This window comes from Antechinus flavipes, chromosome 5 (assembly GCF_016432865.1).
Source record: "Antechinus flavipes isolate AdamAnt ecotype Samford, QLD, Australia chromosome 5, AdamAnt_v2, whole genome shotgun sequence".
NCBI lineage: Eukaryota > Metazoa > Chordata > Mammalia > Dasyuromorphia > Dasyuridae > Antechinus > Antechinus flavipes.
The window spans coordinates 52,939,492-52,958,208 of record NC_067402.1 but is presented as its reverse complement, the minus strand read 5'-3'; the positions used below and the strand labels follow the sequence as shown (position 1 = coordinate 52,958,208).

The window sequence follows — 18,717 nt, the reverse complement described above, 5'->3', positions numbered from 1 at the left end:
AACAGTCTCAGAGAGGTTGTGACTTGGTTGTGGTCATAGCTAACAAATGTCTGGGACCATTATTTAAGATCAGTTCTAAAAAGCAGACAGTCTCTGTCTGGCTATCTTCAACCAGACACATTTCTTCTTTCCTTTCCTTTTCATTTTCTCCTGCGTTCCTCATCTCCCTCTTTTTATTTTTAAACTTTCTACACCCATCTTTGTTTCCTTTGTATTTTAAGGGTCAGAGTTTAATTGGCTGTGGATGTGAAATATTAAAGTATAAAAGTTGATCTTCAGGCAACAATGGTGGAATGAAGGCAAGAGAGAGCTGACAGAAGTTAGAAGATCTTGGGTCAAGGTCACCTCTGACATGTATTTGGTGATTCCAGGCATCTCTCCAAGATGGCATTTCAGAGCAAGTGTTGAGATGTCCTAGGAATGAAGTTATTGTAAAGAATCTTTATCTTGACAAAAATTTTAATATGAAAATGAAGAAAGTTTATAATTATGAATTTGCAGTCATAATGCACTATTTCTAAACAGTGCATTTAGTTTGTAAATGCTAAGCATTTAATAATCCTTAAAGATTGATTTTATTTTCTCTTTCTCTTTTTCCTTCTTTCTCTCCTTTTCTTTTTGTTTCTTCCATTTTCTCTCTCCCTCTCTCTCTCCTTTCCTTCCTTTCTCCGCTCCCTTTGTTCCTCTCTCCCTCTCCCTCCCTGTTTTCTTCTTTCCTTCCTTCTTTCCTCTCTCCCTCTTTCTCCCTCCCTCCTTTTCTTCCTTCCTTCCTAACTTCTTCTTTTTCTTCCTTCCTTCCTTCTTTCTTTCCTTCCTTCCTTCCTTCCTTCCTTCTTTCCTTCCTTCCTTCCTTCCTTTCTTCCTTCCTTCCTTCCTTCCTTCCTTCCTTCCTTCCTTCCTTCCTTCTTTCCTTCCTCCCTTCCGTTCTTCTTTCCTTCCTTTCTACCTTTCTTAATTCCTCCCATCTCTCTCTTTCTTTCTTTCTTCTTTAGATTGGGAACAGCCTCAGTATGGACCCTTCTCAGACCACAAAGTATTGTGGTACAGATGTTCCTGGATTAGTACCTTCCATATACAATATTGTCTACATCAGATTCAGGAAAAGTGCCTCTTCTACAAATTATGGCTTCCTAGCTCAATACAGTGCTGCAAACCTGGGTAAGAATTTTCTCTCATCCCTTTGCCTCTCAGGTGTGTTTCTGCTGATGCTTGGATTGAATGAATAAATCTGTAAAGTATTGTAACACTTTTCATGGTTCTGGCAAGGACCAAGAAGACAGAGCACCAGATAATATAATAAATACCTATGTCAATTCTAGTAGATGGTCCCTAACAAAATTTCAGGATTAATTTGTGTGAACATTCAGAAAAGAGAAAGATCTTCATGGTTGGATCTTTTCACGAGTTTATTCAAGTTATTTTATTCTAAAAATTTGTTTACCATTTCTTGTGACAAGATGTTTTCTAAACTTTAACAGCATGTGGGGAAATTCTTACTGCTCCATCTGGCAGTTTTACCAGTCCTGGTCATCCAAACATCTATCCACATGGTGTCAACTGCACATGGTTAATATCAGTCCAGACTGGTTACCGGATCCGGCTATCATTCCTAAAATTTCACCTGGATTTCCATTACAATTGCACCAGTGACTATCTTGAAATCTTTGATAGTGGCACTAAAACAACTCTTGGCAGGTGATTATTTTTTATTTTCTTTTTTTGTGAGAAGTCTATGGGTTTAGATAAAATTTGGTGAAAAATATAGAAGCCAAACAACATAACAATATGCCGGACACTGTGCTAAGCCCTGGGAATACAAAAAAATAGGGAAAACCAGTTTCTACTCTCAAGGGTCTCCCAGTTTAATGGGAAGGACAGCATGCAAACAGTCATGTATGCATGAAGTATAGGCAGGACACATTAGAGATACTCCACAGAGTCCCAGATAGTTACAGACTCCCTTTTCCCAGCTCTGCTTTCTGATACCATGGCCTACAGCAAAAAAACTGGTTTCAGCCTGGTCATCCACAAAATATGTATCGACGGACCACGAAGCAAACTGCAAGTTTTCATTTTTGGCCCCTAATTTGTTGCCCCGTGAAAATGTAGATTGTTGATGTTATTTAAAGATTTAGGGGAATAATCAATCTTGTTAAAATTATTCTGTTATTAAAATAACCTATTATTAATACATGAATTATTCAGTTATATAAAATCAGTATTGGATGTTGGATATCTTATTTCTTTATTTATTTTGGTAAACAGGTATTGTGGAAAATCAGTTCCCCCATCAATCATGAGCAGCGGCAACATATTGATGCTGCGGCTAGTGACGGATGCTGACATAGCTTATGAGGGCTTTTCTGTGACTTACACTTCAATTGATGCTTCAAAGGGTAATTATATCAATATGTAATCCATTACTAATATTCATAATTCAATAACAGACAATATGGTGCTGTGAAAAATGGGTTGAAGTTGGGGTCACAGCCCCTTTATAAAGAAGGGGCTGACCTAGATTGTGGAATGGTGGTCTATAAACTAGTCTTAAAAATGTGTTGACCGTTCCAGTATAATTGATTCCCTTTGTAATCCTCTGAATTATATTTTATGCATTAAACACCATCATTCTGAGAAGGAGTCTAAAGGCTTCAAGTCAAACCAAGAAAAGACTAAAAATTTAAATTTCACCTTTAAATTTAAACATTTAAACATTTTTTCTTATTTCCCATTTTGTCAGCTTTGCCAATCTGAGTGGAATTAGGTTGTTTTAATTTTAATCTCTTTAATAATTAATGATTTAGGACATTTTTTTCATAAGAGTTAAATTTCTTTCTCTGAAAACTTCCTGTTCAACCATTTACCAACTGGGAAATGGCTCTTATTCTTATAAATCTGACTCATAAACTCTCAGTTTTGAAACAAATCCCATTGAGTGCAGAATGAAAGTATATGTACCAACATACCAATAGATGTCAGAAGCAACATCCTTGGAATAGTTTCAGAAAGCTATATTTATAAATGTTTATTCTGCAGAAGAATGGACACAGACAAGAAAGAAATGCAACAAAGAGAAAAACAAATGAGAAAACAGGGGAAAAAGATAATCAAATGGCAAAAAACCCTTGGGCGGTAAATATAGTATTCCTTCAGAATTATTAACCTGTCTCTTAAGACTAATACTTCTAGCTATGTTGAGCCCAGTAATTTTGATCACTTGTCAAATACCCTATTTTCTCTAAGTCCCTTTCTTAATTTAAGCCTATCTAGCTGCTATCAGGTTGGCCTTTGCCTGACTAATTCACAAAGCACAGGTAAATCATTCTCAGAAGCTGCCAGAGGAATGAATCTTGGAATCTGCATGAAGCAGATTTGTATTACTATAGGCCCTTCTTCTTCATCAGGATACAGATCCCTTTCTTCATTTCTGGAAGTGCTGAGTAGCTGGGAAGGATGATTGGTCAGGGAAGACCTGAGATTATTAAATTCATTGTCCATAAGCTAAACACCTTAATGCTGCCGGTGTCTAGTAGACACAGAGATAGGATGGAGGTTAGGGATCTTGCAAGCATTTGTAGGTGGTAAGGGACAAGGCTGTAGGGACAGGGCAGAGCAAAGAGACTCAGAAACCAAAATAAATATAGTTTAAGAATTCAAGATCAGTGCAGTAGATGGATAACTGTTCAGGAGGACCTGAGTTCAAGTCTCACCTGTGACTTACATTGGCCAGAAACTTTTCAGGACTCTTAAGTTGAAAAGAAGGTACCAAACTACATTCGTAGAGGGAATTTCCTTACCTGAATGCTTTTTTTCACCAGGGAAATCTCAGGTACAGGTCCTGTCCTCCTATTTTATATTTCCTACTGGCTCTGGGTAGCCTTGGAGTTACAGAAGTGTGTAACAAGGGGCTACAGCAGCTGAGGGAAGAATTTCAGACCTGAGAATATTCCCTGAAGGAGCTAAATTCTTGCACTTTTTTCTCTGCTGTTGTTCTTGCTACCTACTGTTTTTAGATCTAAACAGTATCTTAGTAATAGGAAAACAAAAGAAGGAACAACCAGCCCTCATTCTTCCCTGTCTTTGGTTTCAAGTAGAAACTATCTGCAAGCACCTTTAAAATAGAGTAACAGTGAAATCGTGGTATCTGGTTGGTAGTTCCAGTTCCTCAGCATGACAGGTGTGCGTTTTCTTGCCTGTCTTTCTTGCCAGTGTTTGAAGGAAGAATCTGTTTCCTCACTTTGTTCTATTTACTTTTCTAGCTGAGGCAACACGGGGTGAGTGTTCACATCAGCTCCTGAGGGTGCGTGCAGGAGGGAAGAAAGACCTCTGCTTCTGGTTTTTGCTTTTACTTCCCCATCTTGGGGATTCTGCCTCTTGAAGTGTCTTTCTCAGCCACCTTCATTCACCAAGATGTGATCAGAAAATGGGAAGGAAATCCCTAACAAACAAAATGCTAGCATGAAAACCCAAGGAGCTGGTAATAACTGAGACCCGTTCTGAAAGAATTAACTGATTTAAAGCATGAGCAAATTTTTAATTGTAATAGCAGATCTCATTTAATCTTTTCTAATCTGACAATCATTTAATGGAAAATATGGTGTGTGTTGACACCTGTTAAATGCTCACATTATAATTTCTGTTATTTACAACAAGCATTCTTAACCACTGTGTGTGTGTGTGTGTGTGTGTGTGTGTGTGTGTGTGTGTGTGTGTAATGGTTCCCTTCTTAGAATCATGGTTTAAACAGCTGAAGGATCAAAGAAGATTGAATATTGAATGATAAAGTTAGAGAGGAAAGCAGAGAATGTTAAAGATTTCCTTCACTCACAAAGTTATGCTTTGTTGTGTGTGACAGATTTAAGCAAAAACTCTTAATTCAGGAAGATTATAGGGAAGGAAATGGACTCTAAGTTATGGGTAGCTGCTTCCATCTTCCACTCTTGCCCTTTCAGCCAACTTTGTTACACTATAATATAGTTTTAATGAACATTTTAGGATTTGAAGGGACTTTGGAAATCATTAGCCTGAATGTTTTACCTATAAAAACAAGGAAACTAAAAGAAAAAAGATTAGATGATCAATAGAAAGTCACAAATTAGTGGTAGAGCCGGGACTCCATTTTTTTGGTCTCCTAACTTGAAGTGAAGCTTTCTTGCTGCTGCTCCCATCTCCCATATCACTGCTTTAAAGAGTATCAAATGAGAATGAAATTGGTGCAGCTGTGGTCCTCCACTCAGTATTGCTGACAAAACTAGGACATTTTATAGTTTATTCAAAAAATAAAGACAACATCATGGGAAAACATTCAGTCAGTGCCAGAGCCCACACAGCCCTATTCACTTTCCCTACTTCCTCTTTTTCTACACATCTAATAATTTTTGTTAAAGCACACAAAACACTCAAGGTTAAAAATCAGTTCATATCAATATTTTCATTCTTGAATCTAAGTATCCAGATTGTAACTTGGCCCATAAAATCTTAACAGAGATGAATTTGGATTTTTTTTATTAATTCAATTCCATAAACATTTATCAGTAGCTTTATAAATACAAAAGCAAAACCAAAGCAGCTCCTGCCTTCAAGGAGCTTACATTCTACCAGGAGAGGGTTGAGTGCAACGTTCACATAGAACAGTGGAAGAACAAAGTAATTTGAATGAGGAAGGAAAGAATAGCGGCAATTGAGACAATCATTGCTACCTGAGCAGGTGATCCTTGAGGGAAGATGAGGATTCTGAAGTGGGGGGATGAGGAAAGAGTACCTTTTAGACATGGGATGGGGAGGCAACCAGTGGTGCTGGGGCACCAACTACATAGAACAGCTAAAATGGCCTTGAACACAGAAATAGGTAAGGAGAAGTCTTAGAAAAAAAAAAAAACAATTGAAAAGTGCTTTGGAACCTGTTTAGGGACAGTAGAATGATTAACGCTTGACAGAGCTCCAGGAGACTGCCTGACTTTGAGCATGTTACTTGACCTCCTTTAATTTCCTCCTCAGCTATAAAATGAGATAGTTGGTCTATATAATCTCCAAGATCATTTCTAGATTACTGTTTCTGAATCTTCTATTAAAAGGGCTTATAACCTGTTCTTTGGTGAAATTTTCTAGACTATGTGATAATCTTTTCTGGAAGTTTCACAATTTTCTACAATTTTTCTAGTCCATGTTTTTCATGTTTTGGGACCCTAGCATCTCCCACCTTAAAAGCATTACTTAATTTAATTAATTTAGTATACCCTATTCCTTTAGAGGAATAAAAATGCTCCATAAAACCAACTTGATAGTAACTTTCCCTGTTCCCTGCTTTACTGCTGATCCATTGACACCTTTCTTAACTATAGATTTGCTTTACCACAACCTTTTTAGTGTGTAGATTTATATTTAGCTTTGATGAGCTGTCAAAGGAAGAATTAAAGATAAAATGAATGTATAGTCACGGTCCACAGTGTAGTTAATTTTAATAGTCCCAAAATGTTAACTTTTGGTTAGATAGCCTTATGGTCATGGTGGAGGTGATGTATGTATGTAGGAGGGAATTTTACATTTTTCTTCTCAAAAACAATCATTGGATCACAAATTTAGAATTGGAAAGGACTTTGGAGCTCCATTTAGTCTAACTGAATCCCACAGGAGTTAAGTGACTTAGCCTCAGCCCAAGTGGTTAGGCCAAAGTCTGAAAAGCTTGTTTGACTCTGCTGAGCAGAGACTGAAATACATTTTGGACTGTATTGTTTTTTTTTGGGACAATAAGATTTTGCAATATTCTAAAAACATCTCTGTGCTCATTCTCATGGAACACATAGAACATGATGCATAGAAGTCATTTGTTATAATTGGTTAAAATAAAAAGTCAGCCAACTGAGTCCCTCCAAGAGCTAGCCCTGATCTGAAGCATTACTTGGGGAATGAAGTGAAACTTGTGGAAATGAATATAGCTGATGAAGGAAATGGGGATTTTTTTTTCTCTTTGGAAATGTTCTTGAACCAAAATAAAGGGCCAAGTGTTTTGGAATATGAGTTCTCTCTTGGCAATGTTGGATGAAAGAAAAAGCACAGTAACATTTCCATGTTTACACATTCAAGATTTGAAATTTTTTTTATTGATGTAATAAGCATCATGGCAACATATGAATATCCTTTTATGGGAACTCATCCAAATTTAATTTGCTGTGCTCTGCTAGGATGCATAAGAGGCAAACAAAGCCTTGTACTGTTAGTTTCCTGTGCCAACAATTTGTTTCATCAAAGCCTCTTTAACCATATATGCTTGGGGGAAGTAAGTAATGCAAGCTGTTTCAATATCAGGGAGGATGGGTTTAGTAACCCTTGAAGAGTGTGCCCTGAGTGTCTTCAGAGAATTAATTTTCTCTTCCTTCTTTTAATAAAATTTGAATTTTAAGCTAAAATATTAGTTATTTAAAACTCCCACCTTTCAATATCTGATCCCCCAACTGTATTCAGGCATATATTTATCATTTATTGCTCATCTCGATTATCTTTTATCCAAAAAGTCTATTTCAGACTCTACTGATAACTTTCAAACTCTCTATATATAACTTATACTAAACTTGATCAAAGCCAAAACAATGAAGAATTTCAGGGAGGTTGTGCCAAAAAAGAAAAAAAAAAGTGCAATGAAAAATAGAAATAGCTTCCTTCCTCCCCCTTCAGTGTTTAGTGACATCTCTCTTTTTATTTATTCTTCTCTTTTAATTCACATAACCATGACCTTAGTTGAGGCCCATTTGTCTGCATTATTGCAATAGTTGTCAACAGGTTCTCTGTATTCCCAATCTTGTCCTTGTTCCATTTCATCCCATATATTAGTGATGTCAAACTCATGTACGAATGAGCACACAAGGATTTTTAGCTTGCAAATTGATTTCGAAAACCACATATCAATATTATCTATGTTTTACTGTGTTTTTAAAACTTACTTCATTATTTATTTCCTAAATTTCCTAAATTTATTTCCTAAATACATTTTAATTTAGCTTGGGTCTCATAGGGAAGGTGGCCTGCAGACATTGTGTTAGCATTGTTAGTATTCCTGAAGTATAAATTCAATTATTGTGTATCTTGGCTCAGAAATTTTCAATGACCCCTCATTGCAATTCAAATGAAGTCTAAACTCATTACCTTGGATTTTCCTGGCCTTTTGTAATATTTTCTTGACCTTGTCTTCCATTATTCCCCCATATTTACAATAGAGTTTAATCAAAAAGACCATTGACTGTTTGGTAAGCATACCCTATTTGCATTCCCATCTTCTCATCTCTGTTTATGATGGTCTCAAGGTCCAGAATTATTTGCCTGCTTCTTATATCTCTTTTTAAATAGAAAATAGAACTCGTGGAGGACATGATAGTGGGACAAGGAAAAAGCATTAAATTCCAGATCAGAGGGCCTGGCTTTGAAACCCTTATCTGCTATTTATTTATTGGGTGGCTTTGCACAAATTACATCAACTCTCAGGTCTTAGTTTCCCATCTATAAAATGAGGGATATAAGATAACATCCCTCTCCACTATAAATCCTGTGATTCCATGATATTTTGAAAACCTACTTATCCCTTAGGTCCCAGCTCAAATGCCATGCCCTTCATGAAGGGGAATGGAAGGGGAATGTCATGTGCATGACTGGAACTCAGTTTGGCTGAATCATAAAGTGCAGGAAACTGAATAATGTGTATTGTAGTTGAAAAGATAGATTGGAGTCAGGTTGTAAAGGACTTTATAAGCCAAATGGGAATTACATTATATTCTAGAGACAATAAGGAACCATTGAGGTTGATTGAATAGAGGAATAACATGGTAAGATCTGAACATGTAGAAAAATACTTTAGCAGTTGTGTGAAGGACGAAATGGAATGAGGAAAGAATTAAGGCAGGATCTTCAGTTGTTGTTGTTGAGTGATCCTTCATTTTCAAAGAAGACCAATAAACAGACCAAAATCAGGGATGACATTTTGACTTGCATCTGTGAATTGGATTTTAGTTCAGATAAGAAGTGAGGAGGTCCGTAATTATGACAGTGGCTGTCTGAGTAAAGAATGAGATCAGCTATGGGAGATTATAGAGTTAAGATTTGGCAAATATTTGAATTTTTGAGGTGAAGGAGAACAAAGAATCAAGAGTGTTATCATAGTTATAAACTTAGGATTTAAACTGGAAGAATGGTAGAAGAGTACATTGGGGTGGGTGTGGGTAATGAGTTCTGTCTAGAACATGTTGAATCAGACTTTTTTCAGGGCCTCTGGTTCAAAATCTCTGCTAGGCAATTGCTAATTTAATACTGAACCATGATAAGAGACTGTATTTATAGATTTGCTAGGCTCTATCTGGAAGTAATAATTAAATCCATAGAAGCTGATGATATTATTGAGAAAAAAAATAGAGAGAGAAGAGGATCCAGGAAAAAGACTTGGAGGACACCCAGAGTTAGAAGGCACGATATGGAGGATAAATTAGGAAAGATTAGTGAGAAGAATCAGTGGGAAAATAGATAGGTAGATAGTATCATGAAACCTCAGAGATGAGAGAATATCTAGGAGGAGAGGGAGTCAACGGCATTGAGTGCCACGGAAATATCAAGGATAAGATGAAAAACAAGACTATCTTGTTTGGCATTTTAGAGATTATTGGTAATTTTGGAGAGAAGAGTTTCATTTAGGTTATGTGGCCAAAAGAAAGATTGTAAAAAGTTGAAGAGTAACTGAGAGGAGAAATAATAGAGATAATCCAGTTTTTTCTAAGAATTAAAAATATAAAGAGAGATATAGTATATCCTGAAGGAATGATAGGCTCTAGTGAAGGTTTGTTGGACATGTCTGAAAAAAGATTGCTATTGTTGTAATTTGTCCTTTGTTCACTAAGAGCACATGATATCAGGGATGTGATGTCATGATATCCAAGTGAATTGGATTTTAGTGAGGGAGGGCTGTGCAAGGATTCCTGCCTCAGCCATCTGGGTCCAGTGGCAAGATATACATCAAGACAACTAGAGATGGCCCTGGATGAAAGGGGAAACCTTGGTCTTTTTAAGCTAAAGTCTTCAATAGGTCTCAATTTGATTAAAATCAGAAAAGAGCAAACTAATGGAAAGAGTGAATATTAGAGATGGAAGATGAATTCAGGGGTAATCTTCTGCAGAAGACAAAATGGAAAGGGATCAAGGGCACATGTCACCTCATATTCAGAGATTGGAGGAAAGGATGTTCCAAACTTCCTCTCTTTTCCCCAAGTCTTCCATAATTGGGTTTAAGCAGTCAGCATGTTTTATGACTTCTTTCAGGGTGAAGATGGTAAGAATAGAGACTTGCAGTCAGGTTAAGAATGAGAGATTATAGGAAAAGGCAATGGGCGATTAAGGAAATAAGGCTGGAGAGAAGCGTCCAGGCACTAGAGGCAGCCAATAAAGATGTCCAGCGTCAGGACAAAGGGCATTTTGTTCACAATACAGCAGGAGGAGTCTTTCTGAATTATGTGGGGAATTGTGAGGTGTAAGAAGATTAGAAAGGTGTACTTGTAGGGCAGCTAGGTGGCAAATGGATAGAGTACCAGCCCTGAAGTCAGGAAGACTCAAGTTCAAATCTGGTCTCAGACAATTAACGCTTCCTAGATGTGTAACCCTGGGCAAGTCACTCAATCCCAATTGCTGCAAGAAAAAAAAAAGTTGCACTTGTATGTGTATGGGTGGGTGAGAGGCGAGTTTATTGAGTTGAAGGGTGAGCAGGCTGGTTCTTTAGGAAGATAAATGAGAACTTAATGGAAGGTGGATTGACCCAGGGAGAAAGACTTGGGACAGCCATTCTGGATCTCAGATACCTCATCTATGAATTGAGGGATTTGGACTATGTATCGTTAAGGTCCTTCCTGTGATTTACTTCAGTTCTAAAATTTTGCAACCCTTTGTTAGCTTCTAGAACAAGAGAAAGAATGGTGGCTTCACTAGGAGCCACCGCTCTCCATGTGAGACTCAAGCATTGCGTCCGCAGTGGTTCTCAAAGTCTGGTCCAGAGCATCCTGGGAATCTCTGAAATCCTTTCAGAGAGTCTACAAATTCATAATTAGTTTTTATTTTTAATGTGATCAATATCTATAACTATAAACCATATAAACAAAAACTCTTTGGACAGATCCTCAATCATTTTTAATAGGATAAAGATATTGAGAACAAAAGTTTGAGGACCACTGCCCTAGAGCATCAGTTTACTCCAGATTTAGATATAATATATTATATATATTTATATTTTTTAGATATATTTTCTTGATTTTCATTGTAGCTAACGTTAGTAACAATGCCCAAACCTGTTAAGGTAGTTCTCTTCCTTTCTCCCCTTGGCTTTTGGAACTTTGTGGCTCTGTTTTGGGAAAAATTCTAGTTTTGGATTCAGATGGTTTTCATCCAAGTGAAACTTTTTTCCAAAAAATCCCTCAAAACCACCCAAATCATTTCCTTACTTTGAACTTTGCCACTTAAAACAGAGCAAATTAGTATTCCTCCTCCTTCCCCTCAACATCCTATAACTCTTATATTAAATTATCACATTTTACAAAGATCATGTGACAAGACAATTGTGTACCCATCCTGCAAATGCTCCATTAGTTTTCTTTACTGGATCAGTATTTAGGAAATAAAATCACACAATGGAAGATGCATTTAAGTTGCAGCTGAACCACATTCCTTTAGATCCTTGAGACTTGAATACAAAGTTCTTGTTTTGGGAGGGACAATGAGTTCTTTAAGACTCCATTAATCTGGAAAGACTTTGAGTAAGGATCCAGAGATGGACTGTGTATAACATCTGAAAGCCATCCTGGCTAAGTGTGGACAGGACCATTATCACAAGGCTGACCACCAGACGTTGAATTTTCTTCAGAGATGTCTCTTATGAAGTCTCTCATGAAGACCGACTACTGAGGTTTATAGTCTTCAATAGCAGAATGAGTATTAAAGAAACCATAGGTCTTTGAAGTATTGACATATAGTGAGTTTCACTAAACATATTAATTTTAAACTAATTAAAAACTAATTGACCAAAATACTGTAAAAGTCATTAAAAACACAGCCATTGCATCCTAGACTTTTGTTGTTCTTACTAATTAACGGAGGAGAGTTTTTGTTTATGATTTTATTGTATGATACTGTAAGCAAGGCAAAGGTAATCATGGAATTTTGCGTTCCATTAAAATACTATAGAACTAAAGGAAAGGAAATACTGATAAAAATGCCTCCTTCCTGTTGTTACATTTTGATATCATAGTATTTTGGAATATGAATTGTACTTTTTTCCTCCAAACACACATTTCCATGATAACTAAGAGAGAAAAAAGACTCACTTGGATTTCTTTTTAGGTTCACCATATGATTTCCTTTAGTATAACATGATTTTACTTTTAGATACAGAGCATATGGGTACTTTCTAATTTTTATAATGGCAAAAATCAAGCAGTTCAGCAGACCTACAAAGGTGCTTAGTATTACTATAAATCTCAGTCTAAATAATTCAGATTTGCTAACATATATCTCACATTTCCTTAATATGGCTTAATTTAAAATTTTAAGTTAATAATATTTGAGATGTCTGAAAATGTGTTTTTATAATGCAATTATTTCTGTTGTTAATAGAGAATTGCAAATTCACAAAGGCATAGAAATATATTTTATATATTCATATAAGTTACAGTAACAATGTATTATATACTTTTTTGAGTTTGTTTCCTTGTCATGATGGAGAGGCTTGTATCACTCAAGGAAATCATGAACTATACTATACAGGGTTACTCAAGATACACTATGCAGGTCATAGTGGAGAGTTCTGATGAAAGTTGATCCAATGGAAAAGGAAATGGCAAACCGCTGCAGTATTTTTGTCAAGAAAATCTCATAATCGGTATTAGAATGATAAAAGACAAATCAGAATATGGGTCCTTTATGCCAGAGGTTGTCCAATACTGGGGAAGAATGGAAAGAGAACTCTGTACCTCTGATACTAAGGAAGCAGCTGGACCAGAGCTGTAAGGAAGCTCAGCTGTGGATACATCTAGTGCTGAAAGGAAAATTCAATGCATAAAGACCAACATTGTATAGAAATCTAGAATGTAAATTCTACAAATCAAGGTAAGCTGAATATGGTCAAACAAGGGACAGAAAATTAAACATCACTATCTTGGATGCCAGTGAACTTAAATAGACAGGAATGGATAAATTCGATTCAGCTGATTACTACATATAGTAATGGGGGCAAGAATACTTTAGAAGACATGGAGTAGTCATCATAATCAATAAAAGTGTGAGAAAAGCAGTATTAGAATATAATCTAAAAATGATAGAATGATACACAGTCAAATCCAAGGCAAACTGTTCAGTGTCACAATAATACAACTGATGCCAAAGAAGCCAAAGTTAATCAGTTCTATAAAGACCTATAACATCTTCTAGAAAGAACACCAAAAAATAACATCACATTCATCATAAGAGATTGGAATGCTTAATTAGGAATTGGGATAATAAGAAAGTTTGGCCTTAGAGTGCAAAAAGGGCAGAGTTTTGTCACAATAATTTACTGGTCATAGCAAACCTTTTTTTCCCAGCAACTCAAAGGGAACTCTACACATGGATATTACCTGATGCTTAAAGCTGGAATCACATTAATTATATATTATGCAGCAAAAAGTAGAGAATCTCTGTAGCCAGATAAAACGACACATGGAGCTGACTGTGACTAGGATCATGAGCTTCTTATTTAGACTTATTTAGACTCAGACTTAAATTGGAGAAAATAAGAAAAACCATCAGACTGTATGACTTAAATAATATCCCTTATGAATATTAAGTAGAAGTGGTAAAGAGATTTAAAGGATTAGATCTGGTATATAGAGTGCCTGAACAACTATGGATAGAGGCTTGCAATATTGTACAGTAGGCAGCAAAAAAAAAATCCCAAAGAAAAAGAAGAAAGCAAAATGGCTGCTTGATGAGAAATGGGTACAGAAAGAAGAGAAGTGAAAGGTAAAGGAAAATGAAGGGAAGCTACATCCAACTGGAAGCAAAATTCCAGAAAATAGGAAGAGATAAGAAGTTTTTTTTTAAGTGAGCAAAATAAAGAAGAAAACAACAGAATGGGAAAGATAAGAGATCTCTTCAAGAAAATTAGACTTATCAAGGGAAGATTTCATGTAAAAATGGACATGATAAAAGACAAAAATAGTTGGAACTTAACAGAAATAGAAGAGATGAAGAAGTGGCAAGAATATATAGAAGAATTATACAAGAAAGATCTTAACCTCACTGATAACTATGATGGTGTTATTATTGAACTAGAACTGTACATCCTGGAGAATTAAGATAAGTGGGTCTTAGGAAGCATTGCTAATAATGAGTTTGTGGAGGTAATGGAATTTCATCTAAACTATTTAAAATACTAAAAGAGGATGCTGATAAAATGCTGCCCTCAATATGTCAGGAAATTTAGAAAACAAAAGTGACGACAGGACTGGAAAATACCAGTCATGTGCCCCAGTCCTAAAGAAAGACAAAGCTAAAGAATTAACAATCAAGCTTATTTCACATGCCAGCAAGGTTATGCTTAAAGATTCTGTAAACTAGGTTTTAGTAATATGCACACTGGGAATTACCAGCAGAGTAGGCTAGTTTTTGAAGAGGTAGGGGAATTAGAGACCAAATTGTCAACATTCACTAGATTATGGAGAAATCAAGGAAGTTCCAGGAAAAAAAATCTACTTTTGCTTCATTAACTACACTAAAGCCTTTGACTGTGTGGATCACAACAAAATGTGACAAATCTTCAAAGAGATGGGAGTACTAGATCATCTTCCTTGTTTCCTGAGGAACCTGTTTGTCATTCAAGAAGCAACAGTTATAACTGAACATGGAACAGCTGATTAGTTTAAGATTGGGAAAATGAGCACATCAGGGTTGTATGTTGTCACCTTATTTATTTAACTTGCTTCCTGAGGGTATCTTGTGAAATGCCAACCTGGATGAATCAAAACCCAGAATTAATGAATGCCAACAATCTCGGATATGCAGACAATCCCACGCTGATGTCAGAAAGTGAAGAAGAATTAAGAAACCCTTGATGAGAGTGAAAGAGAGTGTAAAAGCTGGCTTGAAGTTTACCCTTAAAAAGCCAAGCTCTTGGCAATTGGTCCTAACACTTCCTGGCAAATAGAAGGAGAAGAAATGGGAGCAGGGTCATATTTTATATTCTTGGGTTCAAAGATCACTGCAGATGGGGACTGCAGCCACAAAATTAAAAGACACTAACTCCTTGGAAGGAAAGCTATGGCAAATCTGGACATCACCTTGCTGATAAAGATCGAATCAAAGGTAGAGTTTTCCAATTATTTGTATGAACTGAATGTCACAGAATCAACATTTGAATTGTGGTATTGGAGAAGAGTTTCCTTGGAAAGCAAGGAGATCAAATCAGTCAATACTTTAATAAAAATTAATTCAGCATACTCATTGGAAAAAACAAATACAGAAGTCTAAATTTAAATACTTTGGCCCCAGATTAAGAAGACAGTACTGTTGATTACAATAATTTCCCTTAGTTCCACTCTTCCCTTTAAAATTCATCTTCCATCCTGTTGTCAGAATGACTATCCTCTCTCTTAATCTTATTGTGATACTTCTCTGTTCAAAAATTGCCATTGGTTTACTATTTCTCTTCAAGTAAAACTCAAATTTCTTTTCTTGGCATTCAATTTCTCCCATAATCTGGCAACAATATTATTTCCTTTCCAATATTATTGCATATTACTACTCTCTGTGCATTCTAAATTCAGACTAATCAGTCTAGTTTCTATCTCCAAAATATATCATGAAATCAATCTCCTATCATCTGTTCCCTCTATCTGAAATGTCTTCCCTTCATTATTTTTTTCTAGCCTATCATTTTAGCTCACTTCAGAGCTGCCTCCTCCTGTAAGTTTTCCCTGATTGCCTTGGTCAGTTTCTTTTAGATTCTCTTTTAACTGATTGTCCAATGATTCATCACATCATATGTGTGTATCTATGTGTGTGTGTGTGTGTGTATGTATACATATACACACACATATATATGCATATATATGTATATATATGTCTCATCCCTGAGGGGTAGAATCATGACTTGTCTAAAAATTATCTCTTCAAGTAAAAAACAGTTCTCCCTAGTAATTGCTGAATAATGATAATGATCTTGACTTATTATAATTTATTGGCTGAGGATTCAACCAATTAATTATACTGAAAGTGATACCTACAATAACCTAACACACCCATAACAAATTTTAAATGTTTTTATGATGTTGTCACATCAAATTCTCAGACTATCTAAGCTGCATTGAATGAAAAAAAGTTTTTGAAATATAAAAACCTAGTAGAAGTTATTGGAATCATGAGGAAAGGAGAAGTATTTCATCCCTGTTGTCCTGTTTAATACTGAATTTTACTAAAGATTCATTCAATTAGCTTATAGAAGATAAAGTAACAACTTAATACTTTCATTCAATTATAAAATGTAATTCTTTTTTTTCGACCCATGTAATAATCCTTAGGTCATTAAATGTAAAAAATAAAATATTGATTTGTCCTAGATTATTTCTGTTAAATGATGAAAATGTGGACTATAATAGTAATAATTAGAAAAATAGCAATAATAATCACAACAACATGGGATAGTGGCAATAAAGTTGGACTTGGAGTAAGAAAACAGTTGACTTTGAATCTTGCCTCCAATACTTAATGATTTTATGACCATGTCACACTTTTTAAAATTTCAGTTTCCTCATCTATAAAATAGTGGGAGGAGGGATATCTGCCCTTTCTACTTCATAGGACTATTGTAAGGGCAAAATGATATAATTTATGTTTGCCACTTTCTAAACATTAAAACTGTTCACAAATGTTAACCATTATAATCCAGCTATTTTGAAGTAATGGCTCATATCTTTGATGCCTTTATGTTTTTTAATTCCAGTGACTTCTCTTTTTTTTCCATAGCATGCTTGGAAGACCATACAACTCAATTTGGCTTTCTATACTCTCCTAACTTCCCCAGTAACTATCCCAACAATGTGGAATGCATTTATACAATCTCAGTGGAAAAAGGACATCAGATTGCGTTGAACTTTGCCAATTTTTCCTTGGAGACTACAGGTCCAGTTTGTATTGCAGACTATGTGGAAATCAAGTATGTATCTTTTCTATAACCATTATAATTTGTTATCAAATGGAAAAAATGCCTTCTGCAACTATATATAAACTTACAAGATATATTATAGAGTTTGTCCATTAAATTCCAGCAGAAAAGATAATTTATGAAGATATCATCCTCCTAGCTGATTCTCTTGCAATATCTTGTACTTTTGATAGTTCAGAAATGAATTTTAATTTTTTTCCCTAGAATCAATGGATAGACCATTATACTCACATGAACTTCATTTTATTTTTGGAGAACCCACTCCATTTTTGGACATTATATCCCACTTTCTATTTCATTAAGAGGTTAAAGATAATGACAATTTGAATTTCAGAGTTTCAAGTATAGTTTAATTTCTGTTGAAATTAAAGCATACACACATCAGCCTACACAACCTCAGCACAAAGCATGCATTTTTTTTCTTTTTTCTGTCTGGAAGTTTCAAGATAATTTTTTAAAAGCTTTTGATATTATTAGCACATTCATAGGATTCACTCTCAAAGGAATATATTATTCCTCTGGAGTTTTATAGAGCAATGGTATCTAGCTGAAGTTTGGTTTAAGTTAAGCATCTTTAAAAACCAAATGAAACTCAATTCATATGAGTTTATACTTTATCAATAAGTAATGAAGTATGTTGTATCATATTTTTGGTAAAATTCTGTTTTTCAGTTCTAGTGACTGCTCTCTTTTTTTCAGAGACATACTTGAGAGACTATACAACTCCATTGGGAAAAGGCTGATGCAAAAATTTTTAAAAGAAATTACGTTTTAGTACTTTCCAGTATACTCTAGTTGAAAGAAATAACATGACTTATATTTCTAAATAAAATGCTAAAATGTATTAAATGGTTAATTGACCATGAAATATCCATGAAAATAAATGTCCATTATTTGTCCCTGAAATATAAGATTATAGGATGTAGAACTGGAAGAATTATCAGACAATAATTAGTTCAGCTTCCTCATTTTGCAGATGAGGAGACCAAGAAAAAGGAAGATAGATGATTTGACCAAAATCACACAGGTAATTAGCATCAGGGACCAGTTTTGGTTGCAGATCTTCTGACTCCAGGACCATGATTCTTTCTACTGAAGAAGTAAATTTAGAGTCCCATGACCTGTATTCCAACTTCAACTAGATACCATTGATTTTTAAAGATCTAGTGGTGTAAATGTATTTTTGGGTTAGTGAATGCTACAAATGTGCTGATAATATTTACTTCCCGGGTAAATTTAGTCAAGTCATTGAATTAGCTCTCTGAATCTTGGTTCTTTCATTTAGAATGTGGGAATGATAATATTAATATTAGCTATTTTTAGGAGTTATTGAGAAGAAAGAATTTTGCATAGCATGAACTCCTCTGTAACTGTGAGCTCTCATCATATAATTTTTATTATTTTTTATTAATTGAATCTATAGATTAAAAAATATTCTGAAATTAAACTATGCTTAGGAGCCTGTATCAGTTAAAGCCATTCTTTTTAAATTTTTTACTAAAGAT

At 35.3% G+C, this 18,717-nt stretch overlaps 1 protein-coding gene across 1 annotated transcript in view; it reads left to right on the top strand.

Annotated features, from left to right (window-relative positions):
- Positions 1–18,717, top strand: part of CUBN (cubilin) — a 282,230-nt gene that overhangs the window by 51,647 nt on the left and 211,866 nt on the right. The window contains exons 19-22 of the mRNA XM_051963617.1: positions 993–1,158; positions 1,479–1,695; positions 2,266–2,396; positions 17,014–17,203. Coding sequence (XP_051819577.1) covers positions 993–1,158; positions 1,479–1,695; positions 2,266–2,396; positions 17,014–17,203 — 704 coding nt within the window. The remainder of the gene's footprint in view (positions 1–992; positions 1,159–1,478; positions 1,696–2,265; positions 2,397–17,013; positions 17,204–18,717) is intronic.